Here is a 20,324-nt window from a genome sequence, read left to right as displayed (position 1 = left end):
TTTGTTCATTTAATTCTTTGAAATGCTAAGTGTAGTGAGTGACTCTAGTAGGAGAAAGAGCCAATCAATAAAGACCGTGTGCGTGTGCACGCACATGTGTGTGAAGGTGTGTGTGTGTGTGTGTGTGTGTGTGTAAACACATATATATACATACGTATAAATAGCTAATGTCCAACAGTGATGTGGTATAAAGAATAAGATGGAATAAGGGATAATAGGGCACTTTTTCCTCTAACCAAAAACTCTCTTCCCCAACATCTTCACATGGGTTTCTCCTCTATTTCATTTAAGTCTCTGTTCACATGGTATCAGAGGGCCTTCCCCTTACTGAGTTATTAGCATTTCACCAACTTTCCCAACCATTTTTTTTCCTCTCACTATCTTATGCTTCTTTACGGCACTTTTCATTACCTGATATTACATGTACTTTTTGTGTAGTTCTATCCTCAGAATGTTAAGCCCCATAAGTACAATAATTTGTCTTTTTCGGTGTTGTATCCTAATGTCTAACGCAATGTTTGGCATTTATTAGGTACTCAATAAATATCTGTAGAATGAATGAACAGGAGCTAATTATAACTAGATATAAATAGGATAATTGATCATTGTGAATTATAACCCTTAAGCTGATACTTATCCTTACAAGTTACTCTTACAGAGAAATCCCAGAATTTAAGAGTATTAAGAATCTAATCTTTTCACAATTAAAAAAAAAGAAATGAAATAAATTCAAGCCAGAGCATTTTCAGCTTCTACAAGATGAAATTTTAAAAGCAAAATATTTTTTAAGCTTACTCATAACCTTCAGAGGAGACACAAGTTTTACAAAGTAAGATCCCTCTGACTGCTTGACCCACCCAGCGAAGAGAGGGTGGAAAGGCCAAGAATGCAAGTCAGGAGCTACATCCCCATCATGACCTGTAAACCCTTTCCTATTAACAAAATTTGGAAACACCAAGCCAAGGCAAAGATCTGCAAAACATTACTCTTTCACTATAAACCACAACCTGTATTACCCATTTAATGTCCTTTGCTGAAAGCATAAAATAAAATAAAATAAAATAAAATAAAATAAGAACTATTTGCAAGGCTAAAGGGTATACTGTACCTCCGGGGATCTATTATGAGACCTCTATTAACAGCTCTTACAGATACAAACAATTTAGTTTTCAAATGTTGTATAAAAACTAGACTGTCACATTATAAAATCATTTTTATATAAAATGATTTATGGTTGTCCAATTTCTATCTTCCTATAAGAAGTTAGATATTTACAGGAAATTACTAATATATTAGTATTCATATCCTGTTACTCTAGTGCAAATCAACAAATATATCATAAGATGAATAAAATATAGTAGAATGAAATTATGTGATAATATGGTTACTTATTCAAATTGTGTTAATCATTTTAATTATTGCCTTCACCAACAAGCAGGTAGCTTTATTAACCTAAAGCTGAAGAGAAAGAGGGAAAAAACAGCTTCTAAAACAAACTAATTGTTGATTTTTTCTTAAACACAGTAATAAAAACAGGATGTATACCCCATGTTCTTACAGTCTTTTTCAAACTAACACTGGCAAAACCTGTGCAGTACACTTATCCTATCTGACACTCTCCTAAGAATTACAAATTCCCTGGCATTTTATCATCAATTCTCATTATTTACAGGATGAATAGATATCAGTGAAAATGTATCACCAAAAAGTCATTTGGAGTGCTCGTTTCAGCAGCACATATACAAAAAAAATCACTTGGGGATTTTTTGGGGTTTGTTCAGCAGCTAATTAAGGTCAAACTTTTGAGAACTGGATTACTGAAAGATTTCCAATTTAGATTCCTCTGTGGTGGTACAGGTTAAGTTTCATTCACTCAACAGACATTTATTGGCCACCTATGTGGCAGGTAAATCTTTTCTGTAAAGCACCAGATACATTATATAGTTCAGACTTTGGGGGCCACACAGGCAATTCCATAGCTACTCAACTCTGCCTTTGTAGCATGAAAGCAGCCAGAGAAAATACAAAAAGGAATAAGCATGGCTTTGTTCCAATAAAATTTCATTTATAAACACCAAAATTTAAGTTTCATATAATTTTCTGGTGTCATGAAACATTATCCTTCTTTTGACTTTTTTTCTAATCATTTAAAAAAGTAAAAACCATATTGAGCTTGCAGACCATTCAAAAACAAGCAGCAGTCCAGATTTGGCTGTCAGGCTATAGTTTATAAATCTGGGAAGTAAACCGTGGAGATACAGCAAAACAGAAAAATATCCTTCCCACGTGGAACCCCCATTCTAGCTATAGGAGACAGACAATAAGACATTAAATAAATTAGATGGCATATTACATAGCAGTAAACATGATGGAGAAAAATGAAACGAGACAGGGAGTACTGGGCATGGTCAGAGGGCTATACTGAGGAGACAAGAAAACTATGTGGGTAATTACAATTTATTTTTCCTTTCAAGTATTTATTTTGATATAATTTCAGACTTGCAGCAGTACTATAGTATCTAGAACATATCAAGAACTCCTAATAACCAAAAAACAACCCAATTCAAAAATGGCCAAAGGACTTGAATAGACATCAACAGACATTCCTCTGAAGAAGATGGATGAATGGTCAACAGGCACATGAAAAGATGTTCAGGGGGCGCCTGGGTGGCTCAGTGGGTTAAAGCCTCTGCCTTCAGCTCAGGTCATGGTCCTGGGGTCCTGGGATCGAGCCCCGCATCGGGCTCTCTGCTCAGTGGGGAGCCTGCTTCCTCCTCTCTCTCTGCCTGCCTCTCTGCCTACTTGTGATCTCTGTCTGCCCAATAAATAAATAAAATCTTAAAAAAAAAAAAAAGAAAGAAAGAAAAGATGTTCAACATCATTAATCATTCGAGAAATAAAAATCATAACCACAGTGATGTACCACCTCACACCTATAAGAAGGTTAGAATCACAAAGACAAAAAGAGCGAGTGCTGGCAAGAATACAGAGTAACTATACACTGCCGTTGGTAATAGAAAATCAGTCAACTGCTGTGGAAACAGTTTGATGATTCCACAAAAACTTAAATACGCAGTTAGTATGACTTAACAATCTGGTACTCAAATACTTGTACAGGAATGTTCACAGCAACACTTTCCACAATTGTGAAAAAGTAAAAACAACTTAGATGTCCACCAATAGATGAAGGAATAAATACATTGTGGCATAATCGTGAACAATGCTGAATAATCCTCTACAAAAGGAATGAAGTTCTGACACATGCTATGATATGAATGAATCTTAAAAATATTATGCTGAGTAAAAGAAGACACAAAAGATCACATATTGTATGATTCCAGTTATAGGAAATATCCGGTATAGGTAAATCCATAGAGACAGAAAGCAGATTGGTGGTCGCCATGGGGCTAGGAGAGGAGGGAATGGAAAGCAAGTGCTTAATAGGTACACAGTTCCCTTTGTGGAGATAGAAGTGTTTCTGGAACAAGACAGAAAGTGATAGTGGTATGGTATTATGAATGTCTGAATGCCACTGCATTACTTTTAAATGATTAATTTGGGGCACATGGGTGACTCAGTGGTTAAGCCTCTACCTTCGGCTCAGGTCACGGTCTCAGGGTCTTGGGATCGGACACTTCTCCCTCTTCCTCTGCCCCTCTCATCCAATCATGCTCACTCTCTCTCTCGCTCTCTCTCTCTCACCTCCCTCTCTCTTATAAATAAATAAATAAAATCTTTTTTAAATTTTTAAAAAATAAAGGCATTTATCAGCAACAGCATGGAAGAGGCAAAAAGCAAAAACACACAAATGAACTATGAGAGGCTACAAAAGCTAACCACTTTGGGAGCCAAGATTCAATTTTACTGAAGAAAAATTAGATGAATTGGAAAAAGATTAATAAAATGAGAGAATTACTAAAAAGGACATACAAAGCTTTCTGGGTAATCCTCACATATGCAGCCACAAATATTATGTGCAAATCAACGACTTTTCTAAGTATGTTTTCCATTACAAAGTAGTGGGCTCAAGATAAGATAAATGATGTTGGAAGCTAAATTAGCTAAGCAAGACAAAGTTTGGAAAGTAGTGCAATATGCTTGTACTTATGGTCATTTCTGGTACATTCTTAACCACGAACACTGAAAATAATATTTTACTCCTGAGACAAAAAGTAAATAAAGGAACAATTTAGTTCAATCTTAGTTGGGCCATACAGTATTTTGATCTGCTTTAGCTCCAGCTCTAAACTCTTTGGAGTGAGATACTAGGTTCTGGTTCAAAGTGCTTCAATGGGAAATTTTTTGAAAGTCTTTAGTTTGATTTGAAGTTCATTTTCAAAATAATAAGTTAATATTTCAGTCCAATTCCAACTGCAAAAAATTAAATCAAAGCTCATTCCAGTTTTACTCTTACTTTTGGTAGAAATCCCTGTTAAGCTATCAATTCATTTTCTTGGCCCTTTCAACAAGACAAAAGTTGGTGTATCTGTCCAAGTCTTATTTTCTGCTTTACCTTGAACTGAAATACAGTCTTAATTACAAAGCCTCCTGTGCCAAAAATGGCAGCTGTCATTCGGCCCTAGCAGACTATAGCCCTGAGAGAATGCATGCTCCATGTGGCCAGGTCTTATTTTCTTCAAAAGAAGTTTGAAATCCAGATTTTTGAGTCTCCTAGTTTTTAAATGTTGGCAACAAATTCCAATTTTTAAAACTAGTCTATGAGCCAATTAACATATGAGGTGTCTCTTCTGCAACCACTGGCCCACAAGTTAGTAAGGTATCAAGCTTCTGATGCAAAATCTGAGCTTTGCTAAGTCTTCAGTGAAAACTGAATATATAATACAGATTCCAGACAAAGAAGCTCTCTGACACAAATGCCAGTCCAAACAACAAATCGTGATTTCATTCTCATGCTTAGTTGAATATTTAAAATACTGAATATTCTTCCTTTTTGCTATTTAAACAAGAAAAATAAATACAGAAGTAAGCCCTATAATCTAACTACTACATGTCAACACACTTTATTTACTAAGAAGTGCCGGGTTAGTGGTCAGGAATGTCACATATCTTCTGATTATGACGACTGGAATTTATAATACTTTTTTGCTCCTACAAACAAGTCAGATAAGCTTTATCCCCAGAATCCACAAGAAGAATGAGGAATCCTAGAATTTTTCTCAAGACTTCCTTGATCACTATTAATCAACTTCATCTACAACTTAATCCAATAGTGACTGCCATTATCAAAATGATAAAACATGATACTCTCTTTGCGGCTAGTAGTTTGGAGCAGAAAAATTCAAAAAACAAAACACACACACAAAAACATGTAAAACTTACACAGTTACATGGGGGGGGGGCAGTGGTATCAATATTCGGGTAATATGTAAAATATGACAAAGAGAATCAGGTAAAATAATTAAAGGATAGTAAGAATCTATCTATAAATTAGATACCAGATCCTACATAGTTTTATAAAAGCTGGCTCTCATCTCAGTGTGAACTATAGAGATTTCAAGATGAAAGCAACAGGCACATGAAATCAAGCAAATATTAAATTTGAAGAAATTAATAGCATTCAGATGGACAATATATACAGAAAAATTCTTGGGCAAACAAACAATAACAAGGTAACCAACTCAGAAATCCACTTGAGTACCTTGCCTATGAAATCACAATTAGCTTACCCAAACTTTGCCCTTCCCCTACCCACCCTCCACAACTTGCCCAATCACCATTTCTCTGCACCTCTTTCAGGATATTGGGGATGGGCTTAAAAGCTGTAAATCTACCAATTATACTGCCTTTTGTCCAGTTATGAAAAAAAACAACAACAACACTCTATTAAGAGAAGGTAAAGCTACTAGGTTTTTTGTTTGTTTGTTTGTTGTTGTTTTTACTACTAGTTAATTTTATTTAACTGTGTTATCCTTGTTTTGAGTAACTGAAAAATGTGGACGATCACAGGGATCTACCATATAGAAATTACAAGATTATGGATTCATCCTAATGTCAGGTTTTTTTTTCAATAGACTGATTGATTGATTGATTGATTTTATTCATTCATTTATTTGTTTGATGCAGAGAGAGAGAGAGAGAGATCACAAGTAGGCAGAGAGGCAGACAGAGAGAGAGGGGAAAGCAGGCTCCCACCTGAGCAGCAAGTCCGATGCAGGGCTCAATCCCAGGACTCTGAGCTCCTGACCTGAGATGAAGACAGAGGCTTAACCCACTGAGCCACCCAGGCACCCCTCAACTAATGTTTGATATAATATTGACTTAAAAAGCAGAACTTTCACAACTGGAGCTAATTAGAAGTCACAATATTTGTTATCATGGGACTACAGAAAACAAAGACAGAAAAAAGCTAGCCAGAATGTCCAATTTAATATCCAGCAGGCAAGTAGTTACTAATTCCTTAAAAACCTCCAGGCAAGTGATATCCATGTAATAAGAGCATGTTGTGTCCAAAAATATGGGAAACATGCAGCTCCCAACATAGCACAGGGCAATTTACCATTATAAATTCTTAGTTAATGTTTGTATATAGAAACTAATAGGTATTTGCAAATTCATATTCAAGTCACTGAAAATAAAACCCAAAAAACCTATTTTCACCTTTGTTGAAAACAAAGGTATTAAGAAATTATTTCTATAGTGATGTTGCTGCCTGTTTTTAGAATTATTCTATAAAACAGGGCATATGACAATACTTTCACCCAAATACTAGCCAATGAAAAACAATCAAGACACACTTGACTGATATACACTCTTGTTTATGTTGGATTTTTTTAGCCAATTAACATTACATTAATAAAGACTGGAAACGTTAAGAATTAATGGACTCTAACCAATAAGTTTCAGCAGCAGTTAGCCAGAAAACATTTTTACTAGGCCCAAATGAAGTATCTTTCATTCATTAATACAGAACCACAGGGCATACTTAGACATCAGAGGCTCAATGATCTAAAAAAAGTTCCTAGGGAAACAAAAAAACTTTCCATTTTCATTCTGTAACTGCTCCTTAACGACAGCAAGTATTCTTTCTTTTTCTGGCATTCTCTCTACCTCAGGACATATTTACAGATGCACTGGCTGCTTTACAGACATGCTAAAAGTTCTTGCTGTGGTTGATCAAAGTTGGAATGCCTGGGGAAATTACTCAACTTAGACAGCCCGGAATTATATCTAGCCAAATAGTTACAGTGCTCTACTTTTAACATGTGTTAAAGTAATACTTTAGCTCTCCTGGATGTAAATTGAAAGAGTATTTGTTTGCATCACACCCTGTGAACATTTAAGTCAAATATGTTACATTGAATACCAGTTTTAGTATCTAGGACAGTTCACTTCTTTAATGCTTCAATAACACGAAAGACAACATATTTTATATTGGGAAAAAAAGCTTCACATACAATAGCACATGTATTAGGAACTAAGGCTTTTTATGATCCTCATGAAACATCCAAACTCTTCTAGAAATGTCATAAAAATTGCAATAAATGTTGATACTTGTTCATTAGAGCAACTATTGATCTGGCATACAATATTTTGATAAAAACTAGAAGTATTTTTTTTCTTTATTACCAAAAAATATCTTTAGTAAAAAAGCACTGCACCTCTATACTCAACCTCTTTCTATTATTAACCTGCCTAATTTGCAAATAAATATATAACATAATTAAGCAGGAAAAGGACATCACAGCAGTTTATTTTCAAGGGTTTTTTTTTTTTTAATTGAAAGCCACAGAACTGCAGTACAAAGAGTTACTTGTCAAACATAACACAAAACTCTAAAATAAAATATTGGCTCCAATAGACTTGCACATCTGAAATAGTTTTAAACTTTGTTTTAGTTGGATTCTTTACCATGTCCAGGAAGAAGTTAGCACACACAGTACCTGAGATTGTCCTTTCCACATGAGCTACAATAGGAGAGACAAATGTAGCTGTTTCTCTAGTAGAGCTAAATTTGGCATCCACTTACACTTCCCTTCAACCTAAATAATTACACCTTTTAACCATGTTGACAATAATATGGAAATATCACTCAAAAAGAACCTAACAGACCATGAGATCACAATGACTTAAGTCATCCTTCTATCAAATGTGAGGTGAGGACCTGGTGAGAATTGGAGGGGAGAAAGGAGGATTACTAACTTATAAGTAGTAACCTATAATGCTTCTTTTTATTAAGATGACTTCAACACACTAGAAAATGTTAACATCTGCACATACTCCAAGAGAAGAAAACATAAATAAGTTCCTCACTCTGGATTTTCTAAGAAGCCTAACAAGTGTTAACAGTGTTGATATCCTACGTTCTAGTATAATAAGCGTGTCATGAACTACCAGGAAATGTGTGTACCATGCAGGAGGCTAGACCCTAAGTGAGAATGACAACTAGTAACAATTCCCTGGCAGTGGGAATGACCAAAGAACTTTCATCAACTGGGATGCCTAGAATTTAATTATAAATTGTTTGCTCCGCTATAGTGGGATGCGATCCTGCATTATTCTAACATTTAGGTAAAATCTACTACACACATAAGAACTGGAGAGAGATGAACAGAGAGAATATAAATGAAAGAAAACTGAAGCAATATTTTGTCCTGCTTTGGAGTGGGAATTAGGATGTGATCCTGCTGGGATTCCTAAAAATCATGTAAGTCTCTTCATTCCTTTCCAGATTCTAAATAAATCTGGGGAAATGGGCAAAAACTTAAAATCAGAGGGCAGTCTTTCATGATATCAGCCTGTGATAATGTTCAACACAGAAAAAGCTTCTTAGCCCAGAAATTACAAGAAAGTAGAAAAAAAAACAACAGTAGATATTCGATTATAAAATTGATGACCCAAATACACACATGCACACGCACAAAATGATTCAATAGTCACACTGCTACAAATATAAGGGCCAATGAATCTTATATCTTAGGACATACAGGACTCAATTCATAAGTCTAAATTGCTTCCACACAGCCAAAACACAGATTACCACCAACTCCATTGTACTACCAAATGTTGCTTTAAGTAGCTCAAAACTGAATTCCAAAATGTAATATGTTCTTGGAGAGTACAATTCCAAGAGCAAAATGAGAGTTCACATATAAAACTACATGCTCCACAGGAACTGCTAAGTCTAGTCTTGGGCCATATCTTCTAGATTCAGCCAAGATGAATACATCTGATAAGGTCCACACAACTTATCAAGAAATGGCTAGAAAAAAGAGGAAACTGTTTCATGTTCCCATAAGTACAAAGTAAAACATAATAAGCTCTATACTTCAGTGTTTTGACTTGACCAAAAACTAATACACAGTTTTGATGTAGGGTAAAATTAAATCAGAATGTAATAATTGATTCAGTTTGCTTTTTATTCTAAAAAAATTTTAAAGAAAAAAAAAAATCACTGCTTTTCCATTAAGCAGGTACTTTGTGCTAGAAAGCACATTTAATTTCTAGGGTCCTCAGAAAAGAACAGGTGTACCCACTGTATAAACACAAACAGTAAGTTACAAGTTGCCCCTAAGTACTAAAGGCAAGAATTAGCATCACTACTCAAAAGTGTTTTAAAAAGAGTGTAACTTACTTTTACTGTCCCAGGCTAACTGGGCTCGACATGTCTGGTGCTTCTTTGTCTGCACATGGCCACCCACAGCCTGTCTTCTAATTAAATCAATACTCTAGCAGCAGAACAAGCAAACAAGTTGCCTCCCATCTGCGTACAGCTCTTCAGGACACATTTCCCTTGGTCAGAAGGTGGAAATTCTTGGGAGAGGTGATTTTCTCTGCCTCTTCACAAGAAGAACATGGATACTTGGCTGGATGCAACTCCATGAAGTGTAACTGTGTATGTACACCTCAAAAAATAAAACAAAAAAAAAAATGCAGAGAAACATAAAGACTCTATAAACAGCTGGAATACACAGAAATACTGAAGCACCACTGGAAATAATGCTAAACAGACGGGCAAAATGGGGTCTTTGACCGAAATAATCAATGATACCAAGTTGGGGAAAAAAAAAAAGAAAGGAAAAAGAAAATCTAAAGACAAAACTCACACTTCATGCAATGAAAACAGGTTAAGTACTACAGAGGATAAAAAGTAAAACTCCTTGCTTCAAAAACACAAAAACAGGTCCTCCCCACATTACAGAGAATAAAAGATATTATAAATTGAAGAGAAAAATGAGACTTTCAAAAGTGTTAGGTCTAAAATTAGACTCATCAGTCATATTATAGTTAATGGGCACTTGAATATATGTGAGCTAAATGCCTCAAACTGTCTTCCAGTGTGTTCAACGCCTCATGGGAGGGGAAGGGAGGAGGAAGCAAGGAACCACTGAAATACTCAGCTACCCTCTGCTTATGAAAAGATGATCTCTGCAAACCAAAAATGTTCAGAAAAATGGAGATGCTCATTTATTTACATATTCTTCCAACCTCCAAATAAACAGAAACATCTATAAAACAAATGTCCCATTTTTTACAACAACAAAAAAAAAAAACACTGAGTAGGGTATGTGGCAGGATGTGGTTAAGTGTCTACTCACAAAGAAACTCCACAAGCAAACTTGCAAACAGGTCTGTTGAGAGGAAGTTGGGTATATCAGCCATTCCCAAATCCCCTTCCATCCTAGATATACGCATATGCCAGGAGCAATCCATACCATCTCCACGACCACCAAGTATTTCAAGGACTGGCAGGCCTTATATGCTCGCTCTCTCTCTCTCTCCCTCCCTGTGGCACACATTTACAATGTCAGAACAGGGGATGTGGCCTAATCCTGCAGCTGCAAGAGGCTTGATTGGGGGCACCAACAACAGACTAGTCAACAGTGATGACATTCTAGAGATCCCTGCCTTAAAGAAATACATGCAGAGCTGGCTCTATGTCTAAGAGGATATAGAGACAGATAAAAGTGTAATGATATTATATATAATAATATAAATATGTCATAATCCAAACAGTTTTTTTCCTCTCATATCCCAAACTATTGGCCATCTATAAGAAGTTACTTCTTAAAGAACTTTCCTAGAGTTTATAAGCAAGCATCATATTGGATTAAACAGAGACCCACAGACAACAGCTTCTAGCAAAACAGATATAAAAACATGTGCCCGATATAATCTGTTCTTTAAATGTTAAAGCATTTGGACAATAAACAAATTTCAGCCATGACTTACCATCTCCCTTGATCATAGGGAGCCTTAAAGGATTAATCAAATAAAGTCAACATAAGAACTGCGGTGTCCACTTGGAATAATATAAACTCAACAAAACATTTTTAACAAAGGAGACTGCAAGCTGCCTCTCACTATATGAAATGTCAAAGCTATATCTACCACAATTTTTAATACACAGTATTCTATCTACCAAAATAACTAGTTTTCAAAATGAATTGACCAAAATCTCTGAAAGCCTACATAATTCAAACTCTCAGCCAGATTCATCAGTTTTCTCATGCATGACTACAAATGACCTCTCAAAAGTGTGTCATTCACATTTCATCCATGATTCCTTATTAGAAAGGAATTCCTTATTAGAAATTATTATTAATTAACATTTTCTCAGAAAAACATTGATGTGCAAAAGGAGCTTCAGTAAGGATTTTACAAGAAGCCTGTTTTCCATCAAAATCTGTGACACTCTTTCTAAGTTAAGTTGACTCATCCAGAGCTATAACCAATTTCCTCAAAGAAGAAATTCATATCAGAAGCTATACCATGTGAAATGTGCAAAATTATGGTGTAGAGTTTATAATCCACTGCCGCTACCTGAACCAAAATTATTCCAAAGCAGCCATGAAAAGAACTGTCTTCCAAATGAATAGCCCCAGATAAGAAGATCAAGATGCTTCACAATACCTCTTCTCCACTATCATGAGATCAAAACTGCACTATCCAAAAGATAGAAGTCACTTTTCCATCAGTTTGTAAGGACAATCTCAAAAAAGCTATAAACAGCTAAGTGAAACAATAGGGCCAAATCAGTTTAACAGTAAATTAAAATACGATCTGTAAACTAGCCTTTCCATTTCCCTCCTTACATTTTGAAGATAAACAAAATGCACTTTGGTGTCATATCATTTTCATTCCCATACTGTAGAGCGCGCCTCAAATGAAGTGGCCATCTTCCTTCCCAAAATCCTGAGGAGAGAAGCTGGTAAGTTTAACGGGCAGATCTTATGCACTCACCTCCCCACTCCTTTAAATGACAAAGATCCCTCTACTGCCCAGAAATGGTAGACTTAGGATGACATCACTTGTCTGCAGTAGTAAAAAGGGTAATGAAACTACACAAGGTAATCGGTTTCTAAGAAAAGGTCAAAAATGATGTGTTTTGATGGCCTGCATAAGTGTGCATGTGGCTATACCAATAAATTTCTTCTACCTTGTCTCTTCCTCCCCTATGGCATGGAGTTGAAATCAGTGTACTTTTGACTCTTTGGGTAAGTGCAAATTCTCATATGTATATATATTTTTTGAAATTTTATTTATTTCCTTGACAGAGAGAGAGAGATAACGAGAGCAGGAACATAAGCAGGGGAAGTGGGAGAGGGAGAAGCAGGCTTTTCGGGGAACAGGGAGCCTGATGTGGGGCTTGATCCCAGGACCCTGGGGTCATGACCTGAGTAGAAGGCAGACGCTTAATGACTGAGTCACCCAGGTGCGCATATATATATATATATATATACACACACACACACAGATAAATAGATATATAGATATACATATATCTATATATATATATATATATTTTTTAAATATATATATGTATATATTTTTTTTTCCTTAAATACAGGCCAGATACCCCTTCTAGCCAGTAAGGACCATTAAACCATTTCAGGCACTTCAGCCCACAGTTAGTAAAGTGTTCAAGGAATTCTGCCTAAGTTTAAAAAATAAGGGGCTTTTTGTACCCAAAAAAAGTACATCCCAAAGTCCAAAAAAAAGGTATGATTTCAGCAATCAGGACAAGACTTAGCTTGACTGAATAGATTGGTCAAAACTAAAGAAAAGAAAAGTAGGTACTCTCAAATTAAATGTAATACATTATAAACCAAACTCTCTGGGACTTTTCAGTAAGCTGAAAGGACTTAAGATTGTTACTTTTAATTTTCTAAGTACAGAAAATATTAGAATCTGATTTCCTTGTATCATTCCATTGACCCGAACTATTACAATACTCCAACTGAACTCTTGAAAACCTCACCTTGCTTAAAGGTGGTGAATCAAAGCAACCGAAACTGCAGGGGGCAGTACAAGCATGACTTCCAACATAATTCTTAAGATTTAGGAAAATTCTTCCAGTGACCTTAGCCTTTAAACTACTAAGATACCTCAAAAATTCCACATCAAAATGATTCTTAAAGATAATTAATTAAAATTCTTCTCCAAATTTAACAGTGGGGGTGGGGGAAGAGAAATATACTAAACTCACTCCTGTGATCCCATTATCCGTGTAACACAGCCCAGTCAAAAATAATAAAACAAGTTTGTTTAAAAAAGAACTTCCTATCCACGCTCTTAAAAAACAGAGGTCATCATTCAAAACTATAGAGCTCACTTACTCATGATTAACTTACTATTCCAGAATGTATTTTTAATCACTTTTAAGCATAAACAGGTAAATTCTTTAAAAGTATGATTGATTCATCACTGGAGAAAAATGTAATAAAATATTCAACATGATATAAAGTATGACTTGAGAAAATTAAAGTTATTCTAAGATGAAAAGAAAAGTAAAACTTAATCAATTTTGTATTCACAGTTGCCATTACAGTATTATCTCCCAGCTACTCATTAACCTTCTTTTTCTTTCCATGGATCCACACTGACTCCATCTATGCACCACTGATAATGATAATCTCAGGACATCCTCTTACACGCAAAGGAGAGTGATTTGCAATTAACAATTGAATTAAGTTAGATGAAGCTTTCTCTGTGTTTTGAGTAAAGGTAAGATCCCATGGTAAGTATATCAATCTTCTTTCTTAGAGCACTTTTCTCCTTTCATCCACAATATATAGTTGACCTTTTCTTGACATTGTAAAAACATTTCATTGATAGTCACCATAAATATTTACCTCATATATATCATTTCCAAAGCACTTCATAATAGTAATAATTACTAACTTCTCAGGGCTTGTCATATGTTAAACTCAATCTTTAGAACTCTATGAAATAGGAATTACCCCCATATAATAGATGGAAAAACTGACTCAAGGAGAATCTGTGAGGTGCCCCAGGCTAAGGGCTGGTAGAGCTGGTATAATATGCATCAGTCACAAACAGGAAGGGACTACATATCCCAAGTCAGATGTCTCAGGAACCAAACTACAAAAGAACTTGTACCCATCTTAGATGTTCACCTTCCTCGGCTATAGTTGGACCCATCTGAAGGCATTAACAGGAGAGATTAAAATCTACAAAGCATGATCAAAAGTGTAGCTCCACAACTAATCAGGGGAATATACAGAAAACATGGCCAGGATGTCTCATAAACTCCTGGGCAATTTTCACAAAGAAAAGAAAGGCCTGGCATGACTGGGTAGGTGCTCTGATATGAGAACCTAAACAAAAGGGCCACAATCCAGTCAACTTGGGAAGACCCACTCCATCTACCTCTTATCTCAAACTCATCACTGTTTTATTTTCATATCTTGATTTCCCAAGCAGTCTTCTCAACTAGAAAACTATTTGTTCGCTATAATCCTCTATACAGACTGACACAATCTATCTTCTTTAAGTCTGAGCAACAAAGGCAGTCTTCTGAAGGCCTCAATATCTCCAGGACAAATTTATCCTCAAAGTTCCAGTCCCTCCCTATACAGTATACAAGTACAGTGACCTTGAAAGCCTCCCCACCAAATTTCTCCATGTCTTCAGTTAACCAGAAACCAAGTTAATCACACTGGACAAGACACATTTCATACAGCATGGCTTCAGGATACAAATCTAACTGTTAGGTTTATGAGGAAACTTCCCCATCTATTTTAGACACTTATAAACAGCTGTAATTTTTTTGTTTCCTGGACAAGAAAACGTGTAATACTTTTGGGGAAGGGGAATTAACTTCAGGAATCTTCCTACTGAACATAACAAGAAAATTTAAGTATCTAAACACCAATCACTTTGGTATTCATGAAGCTCACAAAAAAAAAGGATGGGGAGATGTCCCCAGTGAAAACAAAACCTAACCCTCTGTCACAGGTTTCTTCATAACTTTATTAATACAGTTGGGAAACACTAGTCATATAATTGATGGTTAACTAACTCAACATTTTCATGTCACTGAAGCATAATGAACATAAACTGACAAATATTTTAAATAAAACACAGAAGAGAAATACCTCAAGTTCCACCAGAGCCGCAGTCACTGCATCTGTCGCAAGAGCACCAGCCTGTAGCTTTTCAATTGCCTATGAAACCAAGGGGGGAGATTATTCATTGTAAAACCGCAACTCCCCAAACACCAGAAACTATCCAAAACCTTAAAGAAATGTAGCAGATATTTAGAGTTAATAAAAATTGGTCACTAGTTCCATTCCATACTTCAAGACATAACCTATTTAGATTTACAACAAACACGGGCTTTTTTCAAGATACTTCATGATACAGTTCACTTATCACTCAAATTAAGACAATGAATAAAAATTTAGCCACTAAACGCAAAGTGCAGGCGATTTAGTAAATGAATGGGCCTCATTCATCACATGGCAATTCAAAAACAGCCACAGACATTATGTCAATTTAGTTTGGCTTAAATATCCTGATAATTCAAAGGAGGATGCTTGTTGTGGTAAGCACCAGCTGCTGTATGTAAGTGATGAATCACTAAATTCTACACCTGAAACTAATACTGCACTGTATGTTAACTGGAATTTAAATAACTATTTGGAAAAAGAAAAAATAAATATCCTCCTAATTCATATTTTATATACATAATTGAATATCAGACTAAGCTAATAACATCTCCTACTGCTACTACACTCCACACCCCTAACTATAAAAAACAATGACTCTCAGTCACAGAAATACTTCAGAATCTTTAGATGGACACATACATGTGACAAAATGTTTTTGGTCCTACAAGTGGTTCCCACTTATCCCATTTCAGTTACACCCAGTCAACTGCGGTCCAGAAGGAAATGATCCTCTTTCTGACATAATATCAGGTTAAGAGTAGCCTAGCACTATGCCCCAATGCCTAAGTCATTCACTCACTTTATCCCATCATGGAGGCATTTTATCATCTCACATCATCCCTAGAAGAAGAGGTGAGTACTGTATAGTTAGATATTTTCACAGAGAAAGAGACCACATTCACACAACCTTTATACACACACAGTGTAACTGTTCTATTTTATTATTACTGTTTTAATCTCTTACTGTGCCTAATTTATAAAGCAGACTTTATCAAAGGTATGTATATATAGGAAAAGTACATATAGGGTTCAGTACATATGCAGTTTCAGGCATTCACTGGGGATCTTGAAACATATCCTCCTTGGATAAGGGAAGATTACTGTATAATATATTGAGATTTAAAAAATCATGTTCTTTTGTAATATAAACTATAGAGAGTAAAGGCCCACAAAATCACCTTACTTCTAGAGTATAAAGGAAAGAGAAAGAAGGAAAACTGATCTCTAAATGAACGACTAAAGCTCCAATTTAGTCAACAGAGAAAATGCTCAAAAGCTAAGAGTTATATTTCTCATTAAACTTTTAAGAAGTTCATTCACTGTGTAAATTGAGGAGGCTGAGTATTCATTCCAAATGTATTAGGATTCTAAGACTATAGTTATATAAAACTTACTTTTTTCAGATGATGTAAACATCTTAACTTTGAAAATTAAGATTAAAAAATATGAAATAGTTTAGAGAACTTTTAGCTTTATTGTAAATTTCAAAAAAACAATAAAATCCCCATAACAAAATATTCTTATTTATTTATGTGATTTCACTCGTAAGAAAAAGCTTGGATCTCTAATAAAGCATAATCTTTCTTTCAAATAGTATTTAATTATAAATGATGAGCTGGAAGAAACCCGTATTTACTCGATATACTAGCCACTAAAGTTATATTTGCATAAAAAGTAATGGAAGCTTTGCCAATAAGAGTATATAGTCAAGATCAAAATAAAAACAAACAATATTTCTTCTGAATCCATTCCTGCCTCCACATTTAAGTCAACAATTTAGCAAAACCTCAAAGCCAAAGAGAAAAAAAGCACAACTGAGACCAAGAGCAAAGCTAAACTCAGGAATGACAATGAATTTGCTACGATACAAACTACATAATGAAAAACAGAAGGAAAAAGCACAGGATAATCTCCCTAAGAAAAGCATCCATTTTAATCTTTATTATTTATTTTCTTCTCTTCACAGAAAGACACATCAGCTGTCTTTGAACTGTTTTCCCTATTCCTTCAATGGAGCTCAATGCCTTTGCAAAGATTAAAAGATATATAATTACATGCCCACAATTCCAGAAATACAGACTTTAAGCAGGGAAATGAAGGGAGAGATCTAAGTATCATTTGGAGAATAAAAAACACAAAACAAAACAAAAAAGACACCCCACAAATATGAGCAAAATAAGTTCATGGTCAAAACTAAAGACCATCTTAGAAGTCAAGCCTTAACATTTTGAATTTCAAGGTAAAGCTGTTTGTTGGTAGGGGCGCCTGGGTGGCTCAGTGGGTTATGCCTCTGCCTTCGGTTCAGGTCATGATCTCAGGGTCCTGAGATGGAACCCCACATTGGATTCTCTGCTCAGCAGGGAGTCTACTTCTCCCTCTCTCTGCCTGCCTCTCTGCCTACTTGTGATCTCTCTCTCTCTGCCAAATAAATAAATAAAATCTTTTAAAAGAAAAAAAAAAACGGCTGCTTGCTGGCCAAAACTGAAATGTTTCCATCAGACACACTCTGTTCATACCTTCTGACAAGCTCGTTTGCATACATGTTTATATTCCTTGGCTTTGGATTCAGAATGATAACCTGCACCTGCAGTAGGGAAAAAAACAACCAGTTGTTAGTTATCATCAAAATATTAGAGATTTTACTTATATAAACAGTTCATACAAACTGATGCTCTCCTGGTGAAATAAAGCTATTGTCCTACATGCACGGAGTTTTCAAACTCTAATAGATTCCTTCTGCACATAAGCCTTCTTAATGCCATGTCTTACCTCCTTTTTCAAAGGCTATTTTCCTGCCAGAGATACTAGAAATAGCTCGTATTCCCAAACAGCCTCCACCAAGACCATCTTTCAAAAACCTTTCTCCAAAGCCAGGAGATTTTTTTGGTCTGGGGTTGATAACCTAGGAGGTGTCAGGGACAGAGTTCCTTCAAGTTCCTTTCTATTGACCTTTAGAAAGTGCCTGCCATTTGGCAAAGTACTGTTCAGAATTCTGAATTCTTAAGAGTAACTTCAAAAAACTAGGTAGTCTAAATAACATTTGAGGTTGAGGAGTATTACATCCCACCTCTCCACAACTACCAAATACCACCATTCCCATGCACACTTTTTATGTCCTCTCACTATGGGAATATAGCCCACCGTGTCTCTGAACCCTCGGTGAGAGCATATTTCAGTCAGCCTATTAGAAATCCCAGTAGTCCCCATCTCTTAAACACCCAACAACTGCCTCAAGAGACTCGCTCTGAAATTTGTTTCCCTAAGAGTTTTAATACTTGCTTACTTAGAGATTTGAGAATAATTTAAATAAGAAAGAAACCAAGAGCCCTTAAAGGGCCCTTAAATTCTCTTGATGGTTAGGCTTCTAAACAAAGTTCTTTAACAGAGCTCTTAATGTCCCCCCTCACCTAAACACCAAGGTCCCACAGGGGTCCAACAGAAGGAAGGTTAAGAACTGCGTTTCTAAGCCTCAAGGCTCCTCAAGTGGGTCTACAGACTCAGACATAAACTTACCCCACCTTTCCTCAGACCAAAGAAAGAAATGGCTCGTGAATATATCAGTCAGGGACCAGGACAGAAAAAATGCCAAACCAACAGAAACCCCTTATTCTAATCCTATTTCTCAGGAGAACTCTGAAACCTCAGAGAGCCTGCACCAATATTTAACAGGCCTCTCTTCATGGTCTTCTAACATGTCTGTCATCTTAGATCTGGGGGCCCCAATCTTTCAGCAATATATCCCAAATCATGGAACACTACTACTACTAAGTAGGTAACTTTAGAGGATGGTTGACAGTTTTAATAGGATTTAACATACAAATGCTTCGTTTTGAATAAGGGAAAAGTCTCAGCACGGCTACAGTACATCTTTCATATCTGGTTAGCACTTTGTAGTTTCTCTATCTAACAAAGGGAAGATAGCCTCAGGATCTAAGCCACTGACATATGACAGGATTCAGCTAAAATTTAATCACACTGTTTTGCTTGCACTATTTTAAAGTTATTTTCTCCTCATGCAAGTGACACTGACACTTCATTTAAGTAAAGACAAGTTTCATCTTTCAAGTTTTAAGTTAAGTGTTCAGCTTTTAAATATGAGGTAAACAGTATAAGTAGTATATAGATCTAGGAAAAGTCAAGAAATCTTAAAATCAAATGACTGACATTTGGGCAAGTCTCCCCTAGTTTAAGAAAAAAAACATTAAAATCTCTACAGTGGATGAGGAACTGAAATTTTGTACCTTAAATGTGTAAGACATATTTCTGTATAATCAGTCTATCTGCCCTTCTGTTAACTTAGGAGAGGGTGACCTTAATCCACGTATTTTCCTGCCATAACCCAGATTTCCGCCTATTACTACTGGCCCCCAGCACCAACTTCATCTAGGAGCCATTCCCCCTTAGTGAGTGTCTGAAAGAAGAGGGATACCACCATGATAGTCATAGAAAGCAATGCTTTCCAACTAATCAAAAGTTCTATGTTGCTGCATGTTACAAATGTCAAACCTTTCTTGTACATTTGTCACATACTCATTCTGAATGAAATAACTCACTGGGTACCATTAAAGATGCACCAACATGGTATAGTAGAAGGCAGGGTTCTGCTTCCAAGTCTACTTCTAACTGGGTTATTTCTAAATGCATTTCATTTCTTTGTAAAATCTTTTGAAAGAAAAGCAAATTGAACCTGGGTTTTCTGATTCTCCTGGAATAGGTACAGTAAGACTTCCAAAGTCATCTAGTCCATATACAGCCAAAGCTTAATGACCAGGCATGACACCAGTTTGACAAGAAGACACAATTCTACTCCATACCCCATATCAAAGTTAATCTTGATTCCACCCTGCCTGACTATCTGAGGAAAGTTAAAAGGAGATCTAGCCATTCCCT

General features: G+C 35.9%; 1 protein-coding gene across 5 annotated transcripts in view; it reads right to left on the bottom strand.

The window, feature by feature from the left end:
• The window catches only part of TASP1 (taspase 1), a 275,223-nt gene that overhangs the window by 244,651 nt on the left and 10,248 nt on the right, over positions 1 to 20,324 (bottom strand). For 4 of the 5 annotated variants that reach the window (XR_014314979.1, XR_014314980.1, XR_014314981.1 and 1 more), the window contains exons 3-4: positions 17,951 to 18,018; positions 15,360 to 15,428 (exon numbers count right to left, since the gene is read on the bottom strand). Coding sequence is in view for 1 of the 5 variants with exons in the window: in XM_082743712.1 (XP_082599838.1) it covers positions 15,360 to 15,428; positions 17,951 to 18,018 (137 nt within the window). In the remaining 4 variants the exon portion in view is untranslated. Of the gene's footprint in view, positions 1 to 9,592; positions 9,864 to 15,359; positions 15,429 to 17,950; positions 18,019 to 20,324 lie in introns of all 5 variants that reach the window. The other variant, XM_082743713.1, reaches the window with a different exon arrangement.

This window comes from Mustela nivalis, assembly GCF_964662115.1.
Source record: "Mustela nivalis genome assembly, chromosome: 8".
Taxonomy (NCBI): Eukaryota; Metazoa; Chordata; class Mammalia; order Carnivora; family Mustelidae; genus Mustela; species Mustela nivalis.
The sequence above is the reverse complement of the archived record's forward strand: the minus strand, read 5'-3'. Positions and strand labels throughout refer to the sequence as shown.